The sequence below is a fragment of the Gopherus flavomarginatus genome, chromosome 5, assembly GCF_025201925.1.
Source record: "Gopherus flavomarginatus isolate rGopFla2 chromosome 5, rGopFla2.mat.asm, whole genome shotgun sequence".
NCBI classification, from domain to species: Eukaryota; Metazoa; Chordata; order Testudines; family Testudinidae; genus Gopherus; species Gopherus flavomarginatus.
Window position 1 is genome coordinate 5,678,798 of NC_066621.1, and position 16,507 is coordinate 5,695,304.

Genomic DNA, 16,507 nt, shown 5'->3' on the forward strand with positions numbered 1-16,507 from the left:
GAGCTGGGGGTATGAGTTGGGGAGATGTGCAGTAGTCTTTCAGTTATTACTTTTTCTCTGGAAGCTCTGCATATGTGGTATGAACCATGCAAATCCTGTCGGCACTGGGAACTTTCACCCACTCCCTTGTTCAAAGGTAAGGGCGGGTCTACACTAGGGGGAGGAATGGATCTAAGATACGCAACTTCAGCTACGCTATTCTCGTAGCTGAAGTCAAAGTATCTTAGTTTGACTTACCTGGCCATCCTCACAGCTGCGAGTCGACTGCCACGGCTCCCATATCGACGCAATTTACTCCTCCTGCCGAGGTGGAGTACAGGTGTTGATTTGCGGATCGATTTATCGTGTCTAGATGAGATGCAATAAATCGATCCCCGATAGATCAATTACTACCCGCCAATGCGGCGGGTAGTATAGGCGTACCCTAAGTGAGGAGGAGCGTTCCCTGTTAACAGTATGTGAGCATCCCACAGGCCTTCATGCATTTATCCTCACACACCACTGTTAGCCAAGGCAGTGCTACTGTCCCTGTAGTACAGGTGGGGAAACTGAGGCACGGAGAGACTAAGGTCTGGTCTACCCTTCAAAGCTTTACAGGCACAGCTTGGGAGGGGGATGGAGAGTGTGATACTGTTACTGACATAGCTATACCAGTAAATGCCCTAGATGCAGTTACAGTGACAGAGCTCATACCAGACACCAAACCAGCATAATCTATATCAGTGCTATATGTTTTATACCGGCATAACAGCATCCCCACTACAGGGTACTGGCGGTGCAGCTATGCTGATGTAATCATACCACAAACCCCACCTCATGTAGACAAGGCTAGAGTGACTGTCCCAGGCTCACACATAGAGTCTGACAGCAGGGAACTGAACTCAGCTTTCCCAGGTCCCTGGTTCATGCCCCTCATTGCCCCATCCCGCCGCTGGGATGATTCTCTAACAAGGACAGGTGGTCACTAGCTGGCTGTAAGAACACACAACTTTTCTGGCAGGGAAGGGTGTGTCCACACTAGGAGGACAGGAGTGTTAGTGAACATGACGCACAGTCCCAGGGACAACTCGGCCGTTGTCGTTTTTACCAGGAGTTAGCAGGGTGAGCTAAGCACTCAAATGCCTCAGTACCACGGAATTGCCCCCTCACTGTCTGTGTTTCCCTTGCCCTCTCAGGAGCTGTGGGAGAAGCCCCTCTTTCCAGACAGCAACATTGCCGGCTCCAGGAGGTTGCTCTGGTTTTGTGAGACAGTTTGTGCTTCTGGGCCCTCGGACCTGATCCCCCAGCCGGCTCACGTGGTGTCAAAAACGGGACACCGAGGTAGGAAGCTAGAAGCTGGATGCTTCCTGCCAGGGGCATGAATGAGACCGAAAGGCCTGGGGTCTGGGCTCATCCCCTGCTGGGATAAGGACACCCCTGGGGAGCATCCATGGCTGCAGAGCAGGGGGCAGACGGGGCCCTAGACCTGCAGTTTCAGATCCATGTGGAGCAGTCAGTGTGCCCCACTGGGCTGACGGAGCAGCAGGCCTCAGCTGGGCCTGAGCCAGATGTGGGATTGGAGCGGTCTGGCAGGCTGCCTATTGTGGTGCAGTCTGGCACCATTGGGGAGCTGCTGAGATGGGTGGCACCGCAGCAGGCCCGGTATGCGTCGCAGAAGGAGATGCTGCAGCACTGGGAGGATGTCTGGCAGGAGGTGCTGCAGGCCCTGCGCATCCTCCCAGAGGTGAGGCCGGCTCCGGCGTGCGCCCTCAGGCCTGGAGAATCAGAACTGCCGCCTCCTCCCGGAGTTGTGCCAGCACCGACTTGTGCACGTGGGTGTGAAAACCCCGCTTCCCAGGGGGCCAGAGAGTCACCCAGGGGTCTGGAGCAGGCTGGAATCGAGCCGCAGGAGGAGACGGCACCATGTCGAGAGGAGCAGCTGTCAGCCACGCAGACCCCTGCCAAGATTAAGCCAACTCCAGCACCTGCATGGAGAACCCTGGAGCTGCCACAGCTGGCCCCAGAGGACGATATCGAGGCCTATTTGGCCACCTTTGAGCAGGTGGCTGACGCCTGCCAGTGGCCGAGAGGGGAATGGACAACCCGACTGGAGCTGTACCTCACTGGGAAAGCCCAGCTGGCCTATGGCAGCCTAGACATCACAGAGACAAGTGACTATGGGAAGGTGAAGGCCACCATCCTAGGTCGCTATGGCATCAGCTCAGAGACACACCGCAGGCGCTTCAGGGGATTCTGCTACCAAGAGGCCGAGGGGCCCCGGGAGGCTTACAGCCACCTCCGGGAGCTCTGCCATCGCTGGCTGGAGCCACAGAGCCGCACCAAGGAGCAGATCCTGGAGCTGCTGATCCTGGAGCAGTTCCTGACCATCCTGCCAGAGGAAATGCAGAGCTGGGTCTGGGAACGTGGTCCTGAAACCGGCGCCCAAGCAGTGGCCCTGGCTGAGGGGTTCCAGCTGGGGCAGCCAGATGCCGAATGGCCAGGGCTACAGGTGAGAGTTCAACTCTTGTTATCTCGGTGAGGGACTGGGGTGGGAAGGGGAGACAGACTGTGGCCACAGGGGAGCTAGGGTTCCTGTATTTGTCCCTGTAAACTTTGCTCAAGAATCTCCATGGAGTATGGGTGCTTCAGAGTTTGGGTGCCCAACCTGAGTCAACAAGGGCCTCCCTGATGGTTCAAATGCTGCGCAGATACAGCTGTGTTATCCTTAGCACATCCCCCCCTGAAAACCAGGCCCCACCCGTCTCCCAGCTGGACAACTAAAAACTGTAGTGCCCCAAGTTAGAGGGCACTCATGGGCATCTGAGTGCTTGGGGACTCATGTGGCCTCGACAGTTTAGAAGCATCAAGGGGGGTCACCTTGGCTAGCGAGAGCTGCCCTTGCTGCTAATCAGGTGATTCTGAAGGAGTGAATTCACCACACATGGCATCCCAGACACACCTGTGCTAAGATGCCCCGAGGGAGCACTGGAGACAGTCTGCTCTCATTTAAAGTCTCCTTTAGAATATGTCGTCTCAGGGCTCTCTCCTGCAGTGCCATGGCTGGTTTGAGTTAAACCCCACCCGGTGATGATTTTCTATGAAAGTTTGTGATTCATTCTGTAAGAGCGGCCATCTTGTAGCAAATGTGTTCTACACAATTGTGCACCTCCTGGAAACAAGCCAGCCTGCTCCTTAAAGGCAGTATCTAAGGATGGCTGTCTCCCAGAGGATGTGCTCTCCAAATTGGAGGGCCTCAAGCTAATGTGCAAGTCACCTCCTCACCAGAGTTACTTTGTAGGGCTCAGAAAACAACACGGTAATTGCTTGATGTGGCTACGAATACCATCTCCCCACACTAAGATTCATAAATTACAAGACCAGAAGGGACCATTGTGATCATCTAGTCTGACTTTCTGTCTAACAGAGGCCAGAGAACGTCCCTGAAATAATTCTTAGAGCAGAACTTTTAGGAAAACATCCAGTCTTGATTTAAAAATTGTCAGTGATGGAGAATCCACTCCTCACTCTTGGTAAATTATTCCAATGGTTAAATACCCTTGCTGTTAAAAATTTACACTGTATTTCCAATCTGAATTTGTCTAGCTTCAACTTCCAGCCATTGGATCATGTTAGTCCTTTCTCTGTTAGACTGACAAGTCCATTATTAAATATTTCTTCCCTATGTCAATACTTACAGACGGTGATCAAGTCACCCCTTCTCTTTGTTAAGCGAAATAGACTTAAGGAGCTCAATCTATCACTATAAGGAGGGTTTTCTTATCCTTCAGTCATGTTCATGGATCTTCTCTGAATCCTCTCTAATTATTTACATCCTTCCTGACTTTGTGGGCACCAGAACTGAACAGAGTAGTGCAGCAGTGGTCACACCAGTGCCAAATACAGAGGTACAATAACCTCTCTATTCCTACTTGAGATTCTTGTTTATGCATCCCAGGATTGCATTAGCTCTTTTGGCCACAGCGTGACACTGGGAGCTCATGTTCAGCTGAATACCCATCACGACTCCATAATCTTTTTCAGAGTCACTGTTTCTGAGGATAAGAGTCTCCCCTCCTATAAGGATGGCCTCCATTTTTTGTTCCTAGTTGTATATATTTACATTTATCTGTATTAAACTGGGTTCAGGCAAACAATATGTATTTTACCAAGTCATCTAGATCACTCTGTATCAGTGACCTGTCTCTTCATTGTTTACCACTCCCCCAATTTTTGTGTCATCTGCAAACTTTCTTAGTGATGATTTTTTTTTGTTTTCTTCCAGGTCATTGGTAAAAATGTTAAATAATGTAGTGCCAGGATCCGATCCTTGTGGGCCCCACTGAAAACACACCCGCTCAATGATGATTCTCCATTTACAGTTACATTTTGAGACCTAACAGTTATCCAGTTTTTAGTTCATTTAATATAATGTAAATTTTATATCTTTCTAGTTCTTTAATCAAAATGTTGTGTGGTACCAAGTCAAATGCCTTACAGAAGTCTAAGTATATTATGTCAACACTATTACCTTTTTCAACCTAACCTGAACTCTCATAAAACAAAAAACAAGGTAATTTGACTGGACCTATTTTCCATAAACCCATGTTGATTGGCATTCATTACATTACCCTGTTTTAATTATTTATTAATTGAGTCCTGTATCAGCCCCTCTATTATCTTGCCCAGGACTGATGTCAGGCTGACATACCTGTAATTATTTAGGTCGTCCTATTTATGTGTTCTATGAATTGGCACATTAGCTGTCTTCCAGTCTTCTGGAACCTCCCCAGTGCTCCAAGACTTACGGAATATCAACACTAACGATCCAGCAAGCTCCTCAGCCGCTTCTTTTAAAACTCTTAGACACAAATTATCTGGGCCTGCTGATTTACAGATGTCTTACAAATAGCTTCTGTTTAACATCCTCCAGAGATACTAATGGAAAGAGTGTTATCCTCATCATATAATCAGCAAAGAGTCCTGTGGCACCTTATAGACTAACAGACGTTTTGGAGCATGAGCTTCCGTGGGTGAATACCCACTTCGTCAGATGCATGTAGTTAGATGCATCTGACGAAGTGGGTATTCATCCACGAAAGTTCATGGTCCAAAACGTCTGTTAGTCTGTAAGGTGCCACAGGACTCTTTGCTGCTTTTACAGATCCAGACTAACACGGCTACCTCTCTGATACTTGTCATCATATGATGAGACTAAATCATCTGTTTTTCTTTTCCCAATACAGCACAGAAATGTTCATTGAACACTTCTCTCTTTTCTACATTATTATTGATAATTCTACCATTTCCATCTAGTAATGGACCAGTACCTTGTCAGGATTCTAACTCCCACCATGCACGCCCAAATTCTGTGGGTCCTGTTTGCTCGCCACTTGGCCCTGATCTGCTTCTGTGCCTGGTCCCCTGATTTCAGGGGTTGGCCCTGGAAAAGCTGGTGCAAAGTGGGATGGAGGAGGACTGGCAGAGGTTGGGAGGGAAGGGCAGATCCCTGGCACAAGCATTGGTGAGCAGGGGATAGCCTTGGAGTGGCCTGTGCTGAGGAGGATGTGTTTGTGGTTGCAGGTGCCAGTGCAGTTTGAGGACGTGGCTGTGACTCTGAGTGAGGCAGAGTGGTTGTTGTTGGATGAGGAGAAGCAGCAGCTCTACAGGGACATCATGTACGAGAATTACCAGAGCATCAGCTCACTGGGTGAGTTGCATTATTATCCAAACTTCTTGCCCACTGTGGAAGCTCTGGGCAGAGCTGTCCAGAAAATCATAAATCTTTTCCACTGAATTTTATTTTTTAAAGAAACTGAAAATATTAAAAAAAAAAATTCCCCCCAAAATATTCCTAATTGTTCAACAAAACCCACACTGAACATCTGAATCTTTGTCTTCTCTTCTCCCTCCTCCTCGCTCTGCTTTTTCCCATCCTTTCCTCTCTCCTCCTGCTCCCTCTTTCCCCCATTTACTATTTTGCTACTGGGGAAAAAAGGAAAAAGTGAAGATAAAAAACAAAAACTGGAAACTTCTTTTGTTGAAAAATTTTCACTTGCGAGTAAAGCCTGTTTTTCATCCAAAGATGTTGCAGAACAAAAAATGTTGACCACCTCTGGCTGGCTTTGAGCAGAGCTGGGCAGAAAACGGAGAATTTTTTCAATAGAAAATTTCAGTGGAAACTAATATTTGTTTTACTTTTTGTTGAAGTTTTCAGTGGAAAATTTATGTTTTTCAATATAACCCCAACATTTTTGGTTCAAAAACTGCCAAAAAAAATTAAAAATCAATAGAATTAAAATAGCCAAAATCTGGGTTTTGGCTGAAAATTTAAAATTTTGGGGACTTTGATGTTCAAAATTAAAAAAAAAAAAATTGACGAAAGCACACGCTGTCTGCTAAAATTTTTGTTCAATCAAACCCCAAATTTTCTGTCACTGAAGGAGTCTGGACGGATAATTTTTGAGCAACTCTCATGGTGAAGTCTCTGCTACCCCCAAATCTGGCAGGCTGCAGGAAGGTTAGTGATCAACCAGAATTTTTTGTCTGTGAGAAATGTCATGTTACTGAAATGTGAACAAAAGTCAGAAATTAGAAATTTCCCATAGAACCAAAATGTTTGGAAAATTCTCTTTATGAAAGAACTGAAATGGAATTTTATAAACATTTCTGGCTGGAAATAGGATTTTTTTTTCTAAATAAAACTGATATTTTCACAAAGCCTTTTGCACCAAATATTTTTGGATTTCATTCATTGAAAACCCTCAGATGTGTGTGTTTCAACAAAAACCTGAAAAAGATCTAAAAAAATCCTCCCCCTTAAAAAAAATTTCAATGGGGAAAGAAAATAATTTTCCTGAGGCACAGGTGCTGACTTTCTGATTTTCCTGGGGGTACTCGACCCCCCACTCTGCCCCAGGCCCTGCCCCAACTCCACTTCTTCCACCAAGGCCCCACCTCTTCCACCCCCTCCCCCAAGTGCACCCCACCCCCGCTCCTTCTCCTCCCCCACCCAGGGCCTCTTGGTTCTCCCAGCAAATAACTCAGAGGTTTCAGCTGCAGGGGGAGCAGCCCTTGCAATTGCTGCTGTGCTGGTGTAATTCACCCCTCGGAAATTGTGACCCTTCTGCCAGGTGCTGGTGGCAGCTCGGAGGGTCAGGGTCAGTTCTCCAGCAGGGTGGTTTGGAAGTTAGTGGCTGGGACACCCACCAAAATCCCAGCTTGACCCAGGAACTTTGCCAGTCAAAACTGCCCCAGGCCCAGCGTGTGGGGTTTGGACATGTGGAGAGCTTTGTGCCTGGGGATGGGGGCACAGCCCAGGCTGGGAAGAACCAGCATCGGGTCAGCAAGCCCCAGCTAGTGAATCCAGCTACCTTGGCCATAGCCTGGCCCTCTTCCCCCTCAGTGCACTGAGCTGTTCCCTGAGTGCCACCCCAGCACGGGAGCTCCCACAGAGTCAGTGCCTATGTCCTGAGCAGGTCTGTGGTGGGCTGGATGCAGGAATCATTGAGTGAGACTCTCTGGCCTGGGTTATGCAGGAGCAGGAGCAGGTCCAGTCAAAACGCTGAATTTCCGTTTCACTCGACACTTCAAAATTTGTTTTCATTACAAAACCAAATGTTCTTGAAATGAAACACAAATTTTGAAAACAAATATTTAGGCATTTATTTTATTTCTTTTTTCTTGTCAATGTTATACTATTTGCATTATTTTTACCTTATTTCATGACATGTAGTGCACACTACGGCATGTCCTCTTGTGAGACACAAGGTGGGTGAGGTAATTTCTTTTATTGGAACAACTCCTGTTGGAGAGAGACAAGTTTTGAGCTTACACGGCGCTCTTCTTCAGGTCTGAAGGTTACAGCACAGTTGCATACAACATGTCCTCTCATGTCAAGTCATATCATAATATGGCATATTATGACATCATATTCAAAATATTTTTATTTTATTTTTAAAAATATTAAGGACAGTGGCTGCTTAGTACAGATTGAAACATCTTATTTTCTAGATCAAAGTGTCTCCTGTTTATGTTGTTGTGAAAACATTTAACACCTATGGAACTAACATGACGTGAATCATAGAAGATTAGGGTTGGAAGGGACCTCAGGAGGTCATCTAGTCCAACCCCCTGCTCAAAGCAGGACCAACACCAACTAAATCATCCCAGCCAGGGCTTTATCAAGTCTGACCTTAAAAATCTCTAAGGATGGAGATTCCACCACCTCCCTAGGGAACCCATTCCAGTGCTTCGCCACCCTCCTAGTGAAACAGTGTTTCCTAATATCCAGCCTAAACCTCCCCCACTGCAACTTGAGACCATTACTCCTTGTTCTGTCATCTGCCACCACTGAGAACAGCCGAGCTCCATCCTCTTTGGAACCCCCTTTCAGGTAGTTGAAAGCAACTATCAAATCCCCCCTCACTCTTCTCTTCTGCAGACTAAACAAGCCCAGTTCCCTCAGCCTCTGCTCGTAAGTCATGTGCCTCAGTCCCCTGATCATTTTCGTTGCCCTCCGCTGGACTCTGTCCAATTTGTCACCATCCTTTCTGTAGTGGGGGGCCCAAACTGGATGCAATATTCCAGATGTGGCTTCACCAGTGCTGACTAGAGGGGAATGATCACGTCCCTCGATCTGCTGGCAATGCTCCTACTAATGCAGCCCAATGTAGCCTTTTATTTTATTTAAAGTGAATTTTGTAATGTGGTGTTACACAACCATAGGTTCGATTCTGGTGGCTAGTTTCAAGCTTAACAGAGTGAAAGTTGCCTCTGCTACTTACTTCAGAATTAGTCTCTAGGAACAAATAAAGACCAAGGGTGGTGACCACACATACATTCACCAGTACACAGTCTAGTCTATTTTACAGGTTTTATTAAAGTTACAATTCAGGTTATGATTACTCAAGGGCATAGAAATTCTGTACAGACCTAGGCACAAGTTACAAATATAGTTATACTCGCATCCTTAACAATAACGTTGGGGTCTGATGGATCTCTCATGGCTTAGTCATCAGTAGAGGGATGGTTCCTGCTGGAGTCTCCTAGAGGGAGTGTAAATGAGTGCCGCCAGGGCTCGACCCTCCCCAGGCGAGGAGGGGAGCCACACCAGCTCACTACACACCGGCAGGTCCAGGGAAATAGTCCGGCGGTCCTCGTGGCAATTGCCTGCTCTGCGGGACAAGGGCGCTCAGGCCCTGGGGCAGGGCTGAGCAACCATAGCGGGTAAGGCCCTGGCCCTTGGTCAGGGCAGGGCAACAAACACTGGGCAGGGCTGAGCAGTAGTGATAGGCTTTGGCCTCCTCAGGCCAGGAAGAGGGGGAGTCTGCCACCCAGGAGTTGGGTGGCAGGGGGGACGCAGGCCCTCCCACTCCACTGCTTCCCAGCCCGGGGCCCTAGCAGTGACTGAAGATCCGCTGGAGTCAGTGGGGATCCTGGCCACAACACACTGACATAGGCTCCGGTAATGCTGCAGCCAGACTGGGGTCAGCTGCCCCCGGGCCACTTCCGTACTCCCCCCAGGCCCTAACCTGGGTCCTGACGTCGGCCTCAGCAGGGTCCAGGAGCATGGGCTCATTGCTGGGGGGGTTGGGTGGCAGGTCCAGCAACTCCTCCGGATAGTCGGCCCAGGGTATCTCCAGTGGTTCCTCCGGGTAGCAAGCGCAGGGAAGCTCCGGCGGCTCCTCCGGGTAGCGGGGGCGGGGGAGTTCTGGTGGCTTCTCCGGGTAGCGGGGACGGTGGAGCTCAGGCCAGCCTGGGCGGCTGCCCTGGGTCACAGGGGGTTCCCAGTCTCGAGCCCCCTGAGGGACGTCTGCTCACTCCGGCTGCTGGGCCCTGACTGAGCTCGGAATGCCGGCTTTTATAGTTCTGGGTTGCCGCCTGACCCTTTGAGGGGCGGGCTCAGAGCTCCGTAGCTCCGCCCACTCTGGCCTCCGGCTGGGCTCTTCCTCCTCTGGCCTGGAGGGGAGCCACACTGGATCACTACAGGGAGCTTAATTTTCCCATTCTCGGCATCCCCTTTTTATAATGTGATTCTGTCTATACCTACGTTCTGCACATGTCCATAAAAGTGTCAACCCTCTTTTCTCTTATTGATCTGTGTCCCCTGGAAACTTAAGGGACCCCAATTTTCTATAGGCTGGGTAAGTTCCCTTTGTTCTCATTAGCATTGGTACAACCTGTATCTCATGGGTAAGGCACATGTCTGAGACTGATGCGCCTTTACAGTATTTTTCTGATCTAATATTAATCTTCTGGGTAATTTTGCACAATTATACCACTTGGTATCTCTTTTCCCATAATCTTAGGGCATTAGGTTATTTCTTGGTCATTGGCTTGAGTCATCATTTCTCGTCTCCAAGGCCCAAAATCGCTAAGCTAAAGTCTTGCAGGCCTCAACCTAGGTTCTTGCGTTTCAGCTTGTCGTACTTACGTCTAATACTTGGTTCCTCTAAATACTGATCAGTCTTATACTTTTATAATCCTACAAATTAACTCTAATTAACAACAGTGAATATCTGTAATATAACATATTAATCATAACATCACACTATAAACGGATAATAAACTAAAATCACTGGCTACATTCCCCTCCTTGACAGGCTGTCACATCCATATTACATGACAGTATCCAGCAATGATTAATACAGTGGTACACAGAGTAGGAATACGATGGACAATAATCCATTTTTTCCAGCCAACTTTTATCCCTCTTGATACAATGAATATCTTATATGAGCTGCTACCGTCCACAATTTCAGACCATGCTTGGTTTGTTTTATTTAAGTTATTCCTATTTTTAATTGTAAATTTTTTTCTTTAACAATTGTTTTAGCTGTAAAGTTAATAGTTTATATGCATGAAACACAACTGAAGAGACTCTGATCTATGTCCTATGAGGTGCTGCTCCAAGTAACCTGTCATGAAATAATGTGAAAAGAATTTAAAATGAAAATAAAATAAATTTCTGTTTTGAATTTTCCTAAACTACATTTTCCAAAAGGTTTTCATTTTGAAAATGACTTAAGTTGAAAGGGCATTTTCCAAAGGAAACTTTTCTTTGTAAAATTTTTCCCAACCGACTCGGTGCAGGAGGCCAAACTGTCTGGTCAGAGTGGGCCCTGCTGGCCTTTGAACCTGTGACTCCACCCCACGGTACCTAAAAGGGGCTAGTCCTTGTCCGAGTACAGGCGCATGCACTGCTTGTATTCCCTGTGTGTTTGAGCTGGGGGTCCTGCTCCAGCGGAGAGTGCTCTGGTCTGTCTCTGTGGGTTCAGAGTTGTCAGCACTGGGTTGTGCCTGCCCCTCCCCACACTAGTCATACGACTTTCCCACTGCCCTCTTTCCAGCAGACAGGGGCCTTTGTACCAAGCCCTCGGGCTCACTGACTGCACCTTGATGGCTTCTCTTCTCTTCCCCATCGGCAGGTTTTCCGGTTCGCAAACCCATCCTGATCTCTCAGCTGGAGCGAGGGGAGGAGCCGTGCATCCTACATCCCCCAGCCCCTGAGGACCAGGAGACCCGGAGGGATGTCCCAACAGGTGAGGGATGAATCAGCCAGCTTAAAAAGTAAAATCCTGGGATCCCAGCCATGAGCTCCCATGGCAGTGCCTCCGGGCTGAGTCTGCAGAGCCATGGGGTAGGCAGAGCTCAGCCACACAGCCAGGAGCTCCCACAGCTCCTCCCCAGGGTCAGATCCACTGAGCCATGGCGGAGTCAGAACCACAAATTCCTGGTTCCGCAAGCTGCACTCTGTCCAATTTGTGTTCTGCCACAGACTCCCTGTGTGACCTTGGGCAAGCCACTTAGTCCCTGTGTGTGTCAGTTCCCATCTGTACACTGGGGATAACAGCCCTGCCCTGCCTCCCAGGCATGCATGTGGATAAACACATTAAGGATTGTGAGGTGCCTGCATACTATGGTGCTGGGGCCCGTCAATACCAGAGATAGACAGACACTATAATATAACCCATGTCTGTTAGAGCTGCACTGGGCCGTGTGGACTGCCTTGTTCTGGTTTTAACCAAGCTTGGTTTGGTTCAGATCCATGCAAGTGGAAACAGGTTAAGGGTAAACTGAAGTAGGCACCTCCAGGTGGCAGTTTGCCCTGGTTTCGATAACAGGGTTACTTTGGAGCTAGCTGTAGATTTTTTCCATCACAAAATGACGATTTGCCGAATTTGAAACGTTCCATGGAAACATCTCAGTTCTGACAGAATTTGGGCAGAAAGCAGGCTGGGGACTGACAAAAACCTGCCTGGTGTCTCGCCAGCTCGTCCCTCCCCAGTGCTTCAGCAGCTGCCCCTAGCCTGGGGTTTCTGAACTACAGAGGCACCAGGAGCCTGGAAGCACTGGGATATCCGGCTCCCAAGCTCCCAGGGCCATCAGCAGCTGGACGGGTGGCTGCCCCGGAGCCAGGGCTCCTAGGCGCTCCTGACTGCACGGCACCTGCCTAGATGGGCAGCCGGGGATCCCAGGGAGCACATTTCATTTCACACCCACATTCCTACAGCTCGGTGTGTCCCAAACCAAGTATTGTGGGGTTCAACTTGTGGGGAACATTTCCAGTTTTTGGTTTTTTGTCCCAATTTGGGACAAATTTTTTTCCAAAAACTCGAATATTTTTTGTGAACTTTGAATTCCACTTTCCAGCCAGTGTTAGTTTAGATCCCTCTGCTGGCTTCCCCCTGCGCCTGGGGCCCGGCTGACGCACCACTTCTCTCTTGGTCCCCACAGGCACCGGCAGGGGGCTGGGCGCTGAGGAGCTGGCTGTGCAGCACCACGGGGAGGCACAGGCACCTGTCAAAGCAGCTCCAATGCCAAAGGCCTCACCAAGGCGGCCCAAGAGGAAAGCGCCCCAGAGCCCTGGCCGGAAGAGAAAGAAACCCTCTCTGGATGGAGAAGAGCCAGCAGCCCCCTCTGAGGGTGGGAAACAGCAGCTCCCCACCTGTCCCACGTACATGCAACAGCCGCTTCCTTCTGTGCGCATGCAAAAGCCTTTCCTTCCTGTATGCAGGAAACAGCCACTGCCTGTTGTGCACAGGGAACAGCTGCCCTCCACTCCTGGCAGGGAACAGCCACCTCCTCCCCTCACCAGGGAACAGCCGCCCCCTCCCCTGAGCAGAGAACAGCCACCCCCTACCAAACTGCCTCACTTGCCATCCCTGTCTAAGTCCTGCAGCAAGAAGCCAGCAGAACAAGATTCCCCTCCTAGCAGTAGCCTGCCCCAGTCTAAGAGGTGCTACCAGTGTCCCTTGTGTAGTCAGAACTTCAGGCAGAGCTCAGACCTGCAGCGGCACCGGCGCATCCACACGGGAGAGAAGCCTTTCCACTGCCTGGTGTGCGAGAAGAGCTTCCGGCTGCAGTCCAACCTGGTCGTGCACCAGCGCACCCACACCGGGGAGCGGCCCTACCAGTGCGGGGAGTGTGGCCGTGCCTTCTCGCAGAGCTCCAACCTCCTGACCCACAGCAAGATCCACCTGGGCCAGAAGCCCTATGCCTGCTTTGAGTGTGGCAAGAGCTTCCACCACAGCTCCAACCTCATCATCCACCAGCGCACCCACACTGGCGAGCGGCCCTACGAGTGCAGCGTCTGCGCCAAGCGCTTCAGCGACCGCTCCACCCTGGTGCAGCACCAGCGCCTCCACACAGGCGAGCGCCCCTACACCTGCTCTGAGTGTGGGAAGTGCTTCAGCCAGGCCTCACACCTGATCAAACATCGACGCACCCACGCAAGCCCCTGCACCAAGAATAGAGCTGCCCCCAGAAAAGCACCAGTCACAGCAGTAGAGAGAAACAGCCCCATAAATGGGGCAGCCACTGGGGAGGAGAGAGCTACCCCCACTCATGGGCTGAGTGAGAGGATTGCCACGCCCCAAAATGGAGCAGCTATAGGGGAGGAAGGAGCAGCCCTGAAAGATACACCCACCGTGGGGAAGGATAGAGCCACCCAGGAAGTAGGTTCAGAGCGGGAGAAGGACAAAGCAGCTCAGAAAGTTGCTTTGGCCACAAAGGAGATAGCCACCCCCAAACACTCGCTGGCTATGGGGATGGAGAGGGCAGCAACAAAGGACACGCTGGCCCCAGGGAAGGAAAGGGGGACCCCCACACCTGGGCTGGGTGAGTTGAGAGCTGCCCCCATGAACAGGCTGGGCACAGGAGAGGACAGAGCCACTCCAAAAGCTGTGCCAGCCATGGGGGGAAAGAGAGCACCGACTCCCGATGCACCAGCTGTGCATGAGGAGAGAGACTCCCTGAAAGATGCACTGAGGGCAGGGAAGGACAAAGCAGCAATAAATCACACATCAGCTGTGGAGAAGGGGAGAACCGCCCCCAAACTCGTGCTGGCCATGAGGCAGGGAAGAGCTGGCCCCAAACACACACTGGCCACGGAGAAGGGGGTAGCTGGCCCCAAACACACGCTGGCCACGGGGAAAGGGAGAGCCGTCCCTGAACATGCACTTGCCACGGGGAAAGGGATAGCCGGCCCTGAACATGCACTGGCCATGGGGCCGGGGAGAACTGGCCCCAAATACGCACTTACCATGGGGAAGTGGGGAGCCAGCCCCAAAAACACACTGGCCATGGGGAAAGGGGAAGCCAGCCCTAAATATGCACTTGCCAAAGGGAAGGGAAGAGCTGGCCCCAAACACACACTGGCCATGGGGAAGGGGAGAGCTGGCCGCAAATACGCACTTGCCATGGGGAAAGAGGGAAATGCCTCCAAACATGCCCTGGGGAGGGCCGGCCACGAACACGCACTGGCCATGGGGAAGGGGCAAACTGGCCCCAATCACATACCAGGCACACGGGAGCGCAGACAGCAGGGGAACCCTCTCATGTCACTGCGTGATAGGGGCAGAGGTAGCTCACGGGGGGAACAGGCTGTGAGGAGCCCTGTCACTGCACGGTAGGGTCCGGGCTGGCTCCTTTGGACATGCATTCAGCTGATTTTTCACTGACTGGGTGTGAAACCTCATCAATGTGCAGGTGGGCAGTAATGCCAATGCCATAGGCTCACACTTAGGCAGCAGTGGAGAAGCTGGCCTGGCATGGGATGCACTAACAGCTCAGAGAGGAAAGGCAGCACAAAGGCACTTCTGGCACCGCAGAGAGTGGGCCCTCCACCCCCCGGGGGACTGGAGCTGGCAGAGCAAGTGGCTGGCACGTAAAATGCAAACCCAGACATCTCTCTCTAGGGGCAGGGGCAGGAGGAGGCTGAAATCTTGGCAGGCAACAGGAAGGGAGAGTTTGATGAACTTTAAACTCTCGAATTGGACCCTGAGCTGAGGGAGTGTAAAAGAAGCCCTAGAAATCTCCCTCTTTGTGGAACTAAACTGAGAAGAAAGGTTCTGGTGTGACCAACTCTTGTGATCTGTGGTCTGTCTCTTAAAGCCCCAGCTCTGCTTTTATATATAAATAGAAAATCTGTGTATAGCCCAATGACTGGGGAGAAAAATCAAGGAAACTCAGACCCTATTGGCTACAATGCCAGAGGGCAAATCACTCCATGTTAATTTATTTTATTTTATTAAATCTCATGATTTTTTAAAACTGGTTTGTGATATTTTGGGTCTGAGACCACATTTCTTTGAAGGCTTGGGGCTTTTAGGGGAGGAGGGACTGATAAAGCCACAGGAGGCAATTTTAGAAGCCCTGTGAATGTATCCTCCAGGGTCCATTGCAACCCATATGCTGCATCCCAGGTGAGCCCTAATGGAGAAATGGATGAGATGTGGCAGCCCCATTCTCAAGGGGTAAATGCATTGTGAAGTCTTACACCTGCAGAACGCTGTTGGGATTTTTCTTGACAATTTGTTGTGGCCACAATCCATTGGAAGACGTTTTTTTAAAAATCGCCTAATTTTTAAATGGACAGTGCCCCTTTTGTAGGTTTTTAGGTCAGAACAGTGTAACGGTGTGTTTCAGGAATGGCACGAACTGGCTCGCAGAGAAATATTTGCAGGGAAACTCAGAAACATCCCTTCCTCTGCCCTCTGGGGAGTTTCTTCAGTGGCTTGTCCCGCATGTCTTTTCCAGAGCCCTTTTGGGAGAAATTGAAACTGCTCTGGGATCTGCGCTTGGCAACTTCCCCCCAAATCAGGGATACACAGCCAGCATCTCACACACGCACACCAACATTCAAAAATCCTGTGCCTGTCCTACACCCCCCCCCCCATGAGCTTGAAAAAATAATCCATGTTGGGTTGTGTTTACCTTGGAGCATGTGATTATTCTGGAGAGGCGATTTCAATAATACACTGAGCCACCACATGCAATGAGGCATAAACTGACCGACCCTGTAGCCCAGTAGCCACACTTCCCTGAACTGACACCAATGAATCTAGCTGTTCAGATTAGCTCTTTTAGCTGCTGTTTATATCCCTCAGTCCACTTTGCAAATATTATGGAGTGTGCAGCAGGCAGCTATGACCACAAGAATATTTTCTTCATTTAGGTCTAACCAGTCATAAAGGCAGCACCAGCACGCTTTTAATCTGTCAATTCTATGGTCAGTCTGCACCTGTTC

At 50.0% G+C, this 16,507-nt stretch overlaps 1 protein-coding gene across 4 annotated transcripts in view; it reads left to right on the forward strand.

Moving 5' to 3' along the window:
- Nucleotides 1–15,525, forward strand: part of LOC127052745 (uncharacterized) — a 74,308-nt gene extending 58,783 nt beyond the window's left edge. For all 4 annotated transcript variants that reach the window (XM_050956688.1, XM_050956691.1, XM_050956690.1 and 1 more), the window contains 4 exons: nucleotides 1,176–2,488; nucleotides 5,560–5,686; nucleotides 11,406–11,519; nucleotides 12,715–15,525. In XM_050956688.1, the coding sequence (XP_050812645.1) occupies nucleotides 1,430–2,488; nucleotides 5,560–5,686; nucleotides 11,406–11,519; nucleotides 12,715–14,891 (3,477 nt within the window). In that variant the 5' untranslated portion in view covers nucleotides 1,176–1,429 and the 3' untranslated portion in view covers nucleotides 14,892–15,525. The remainder of the gene's footprint in view (nucleotides 1–1,175; nucleotides 2,489–5,559; nucleotides 5,687–11,405; nucleotides 11,520–12,714) is intronic.
- Nucleotides 15,526–16,507: the final 982 nt, after the last annotated feature.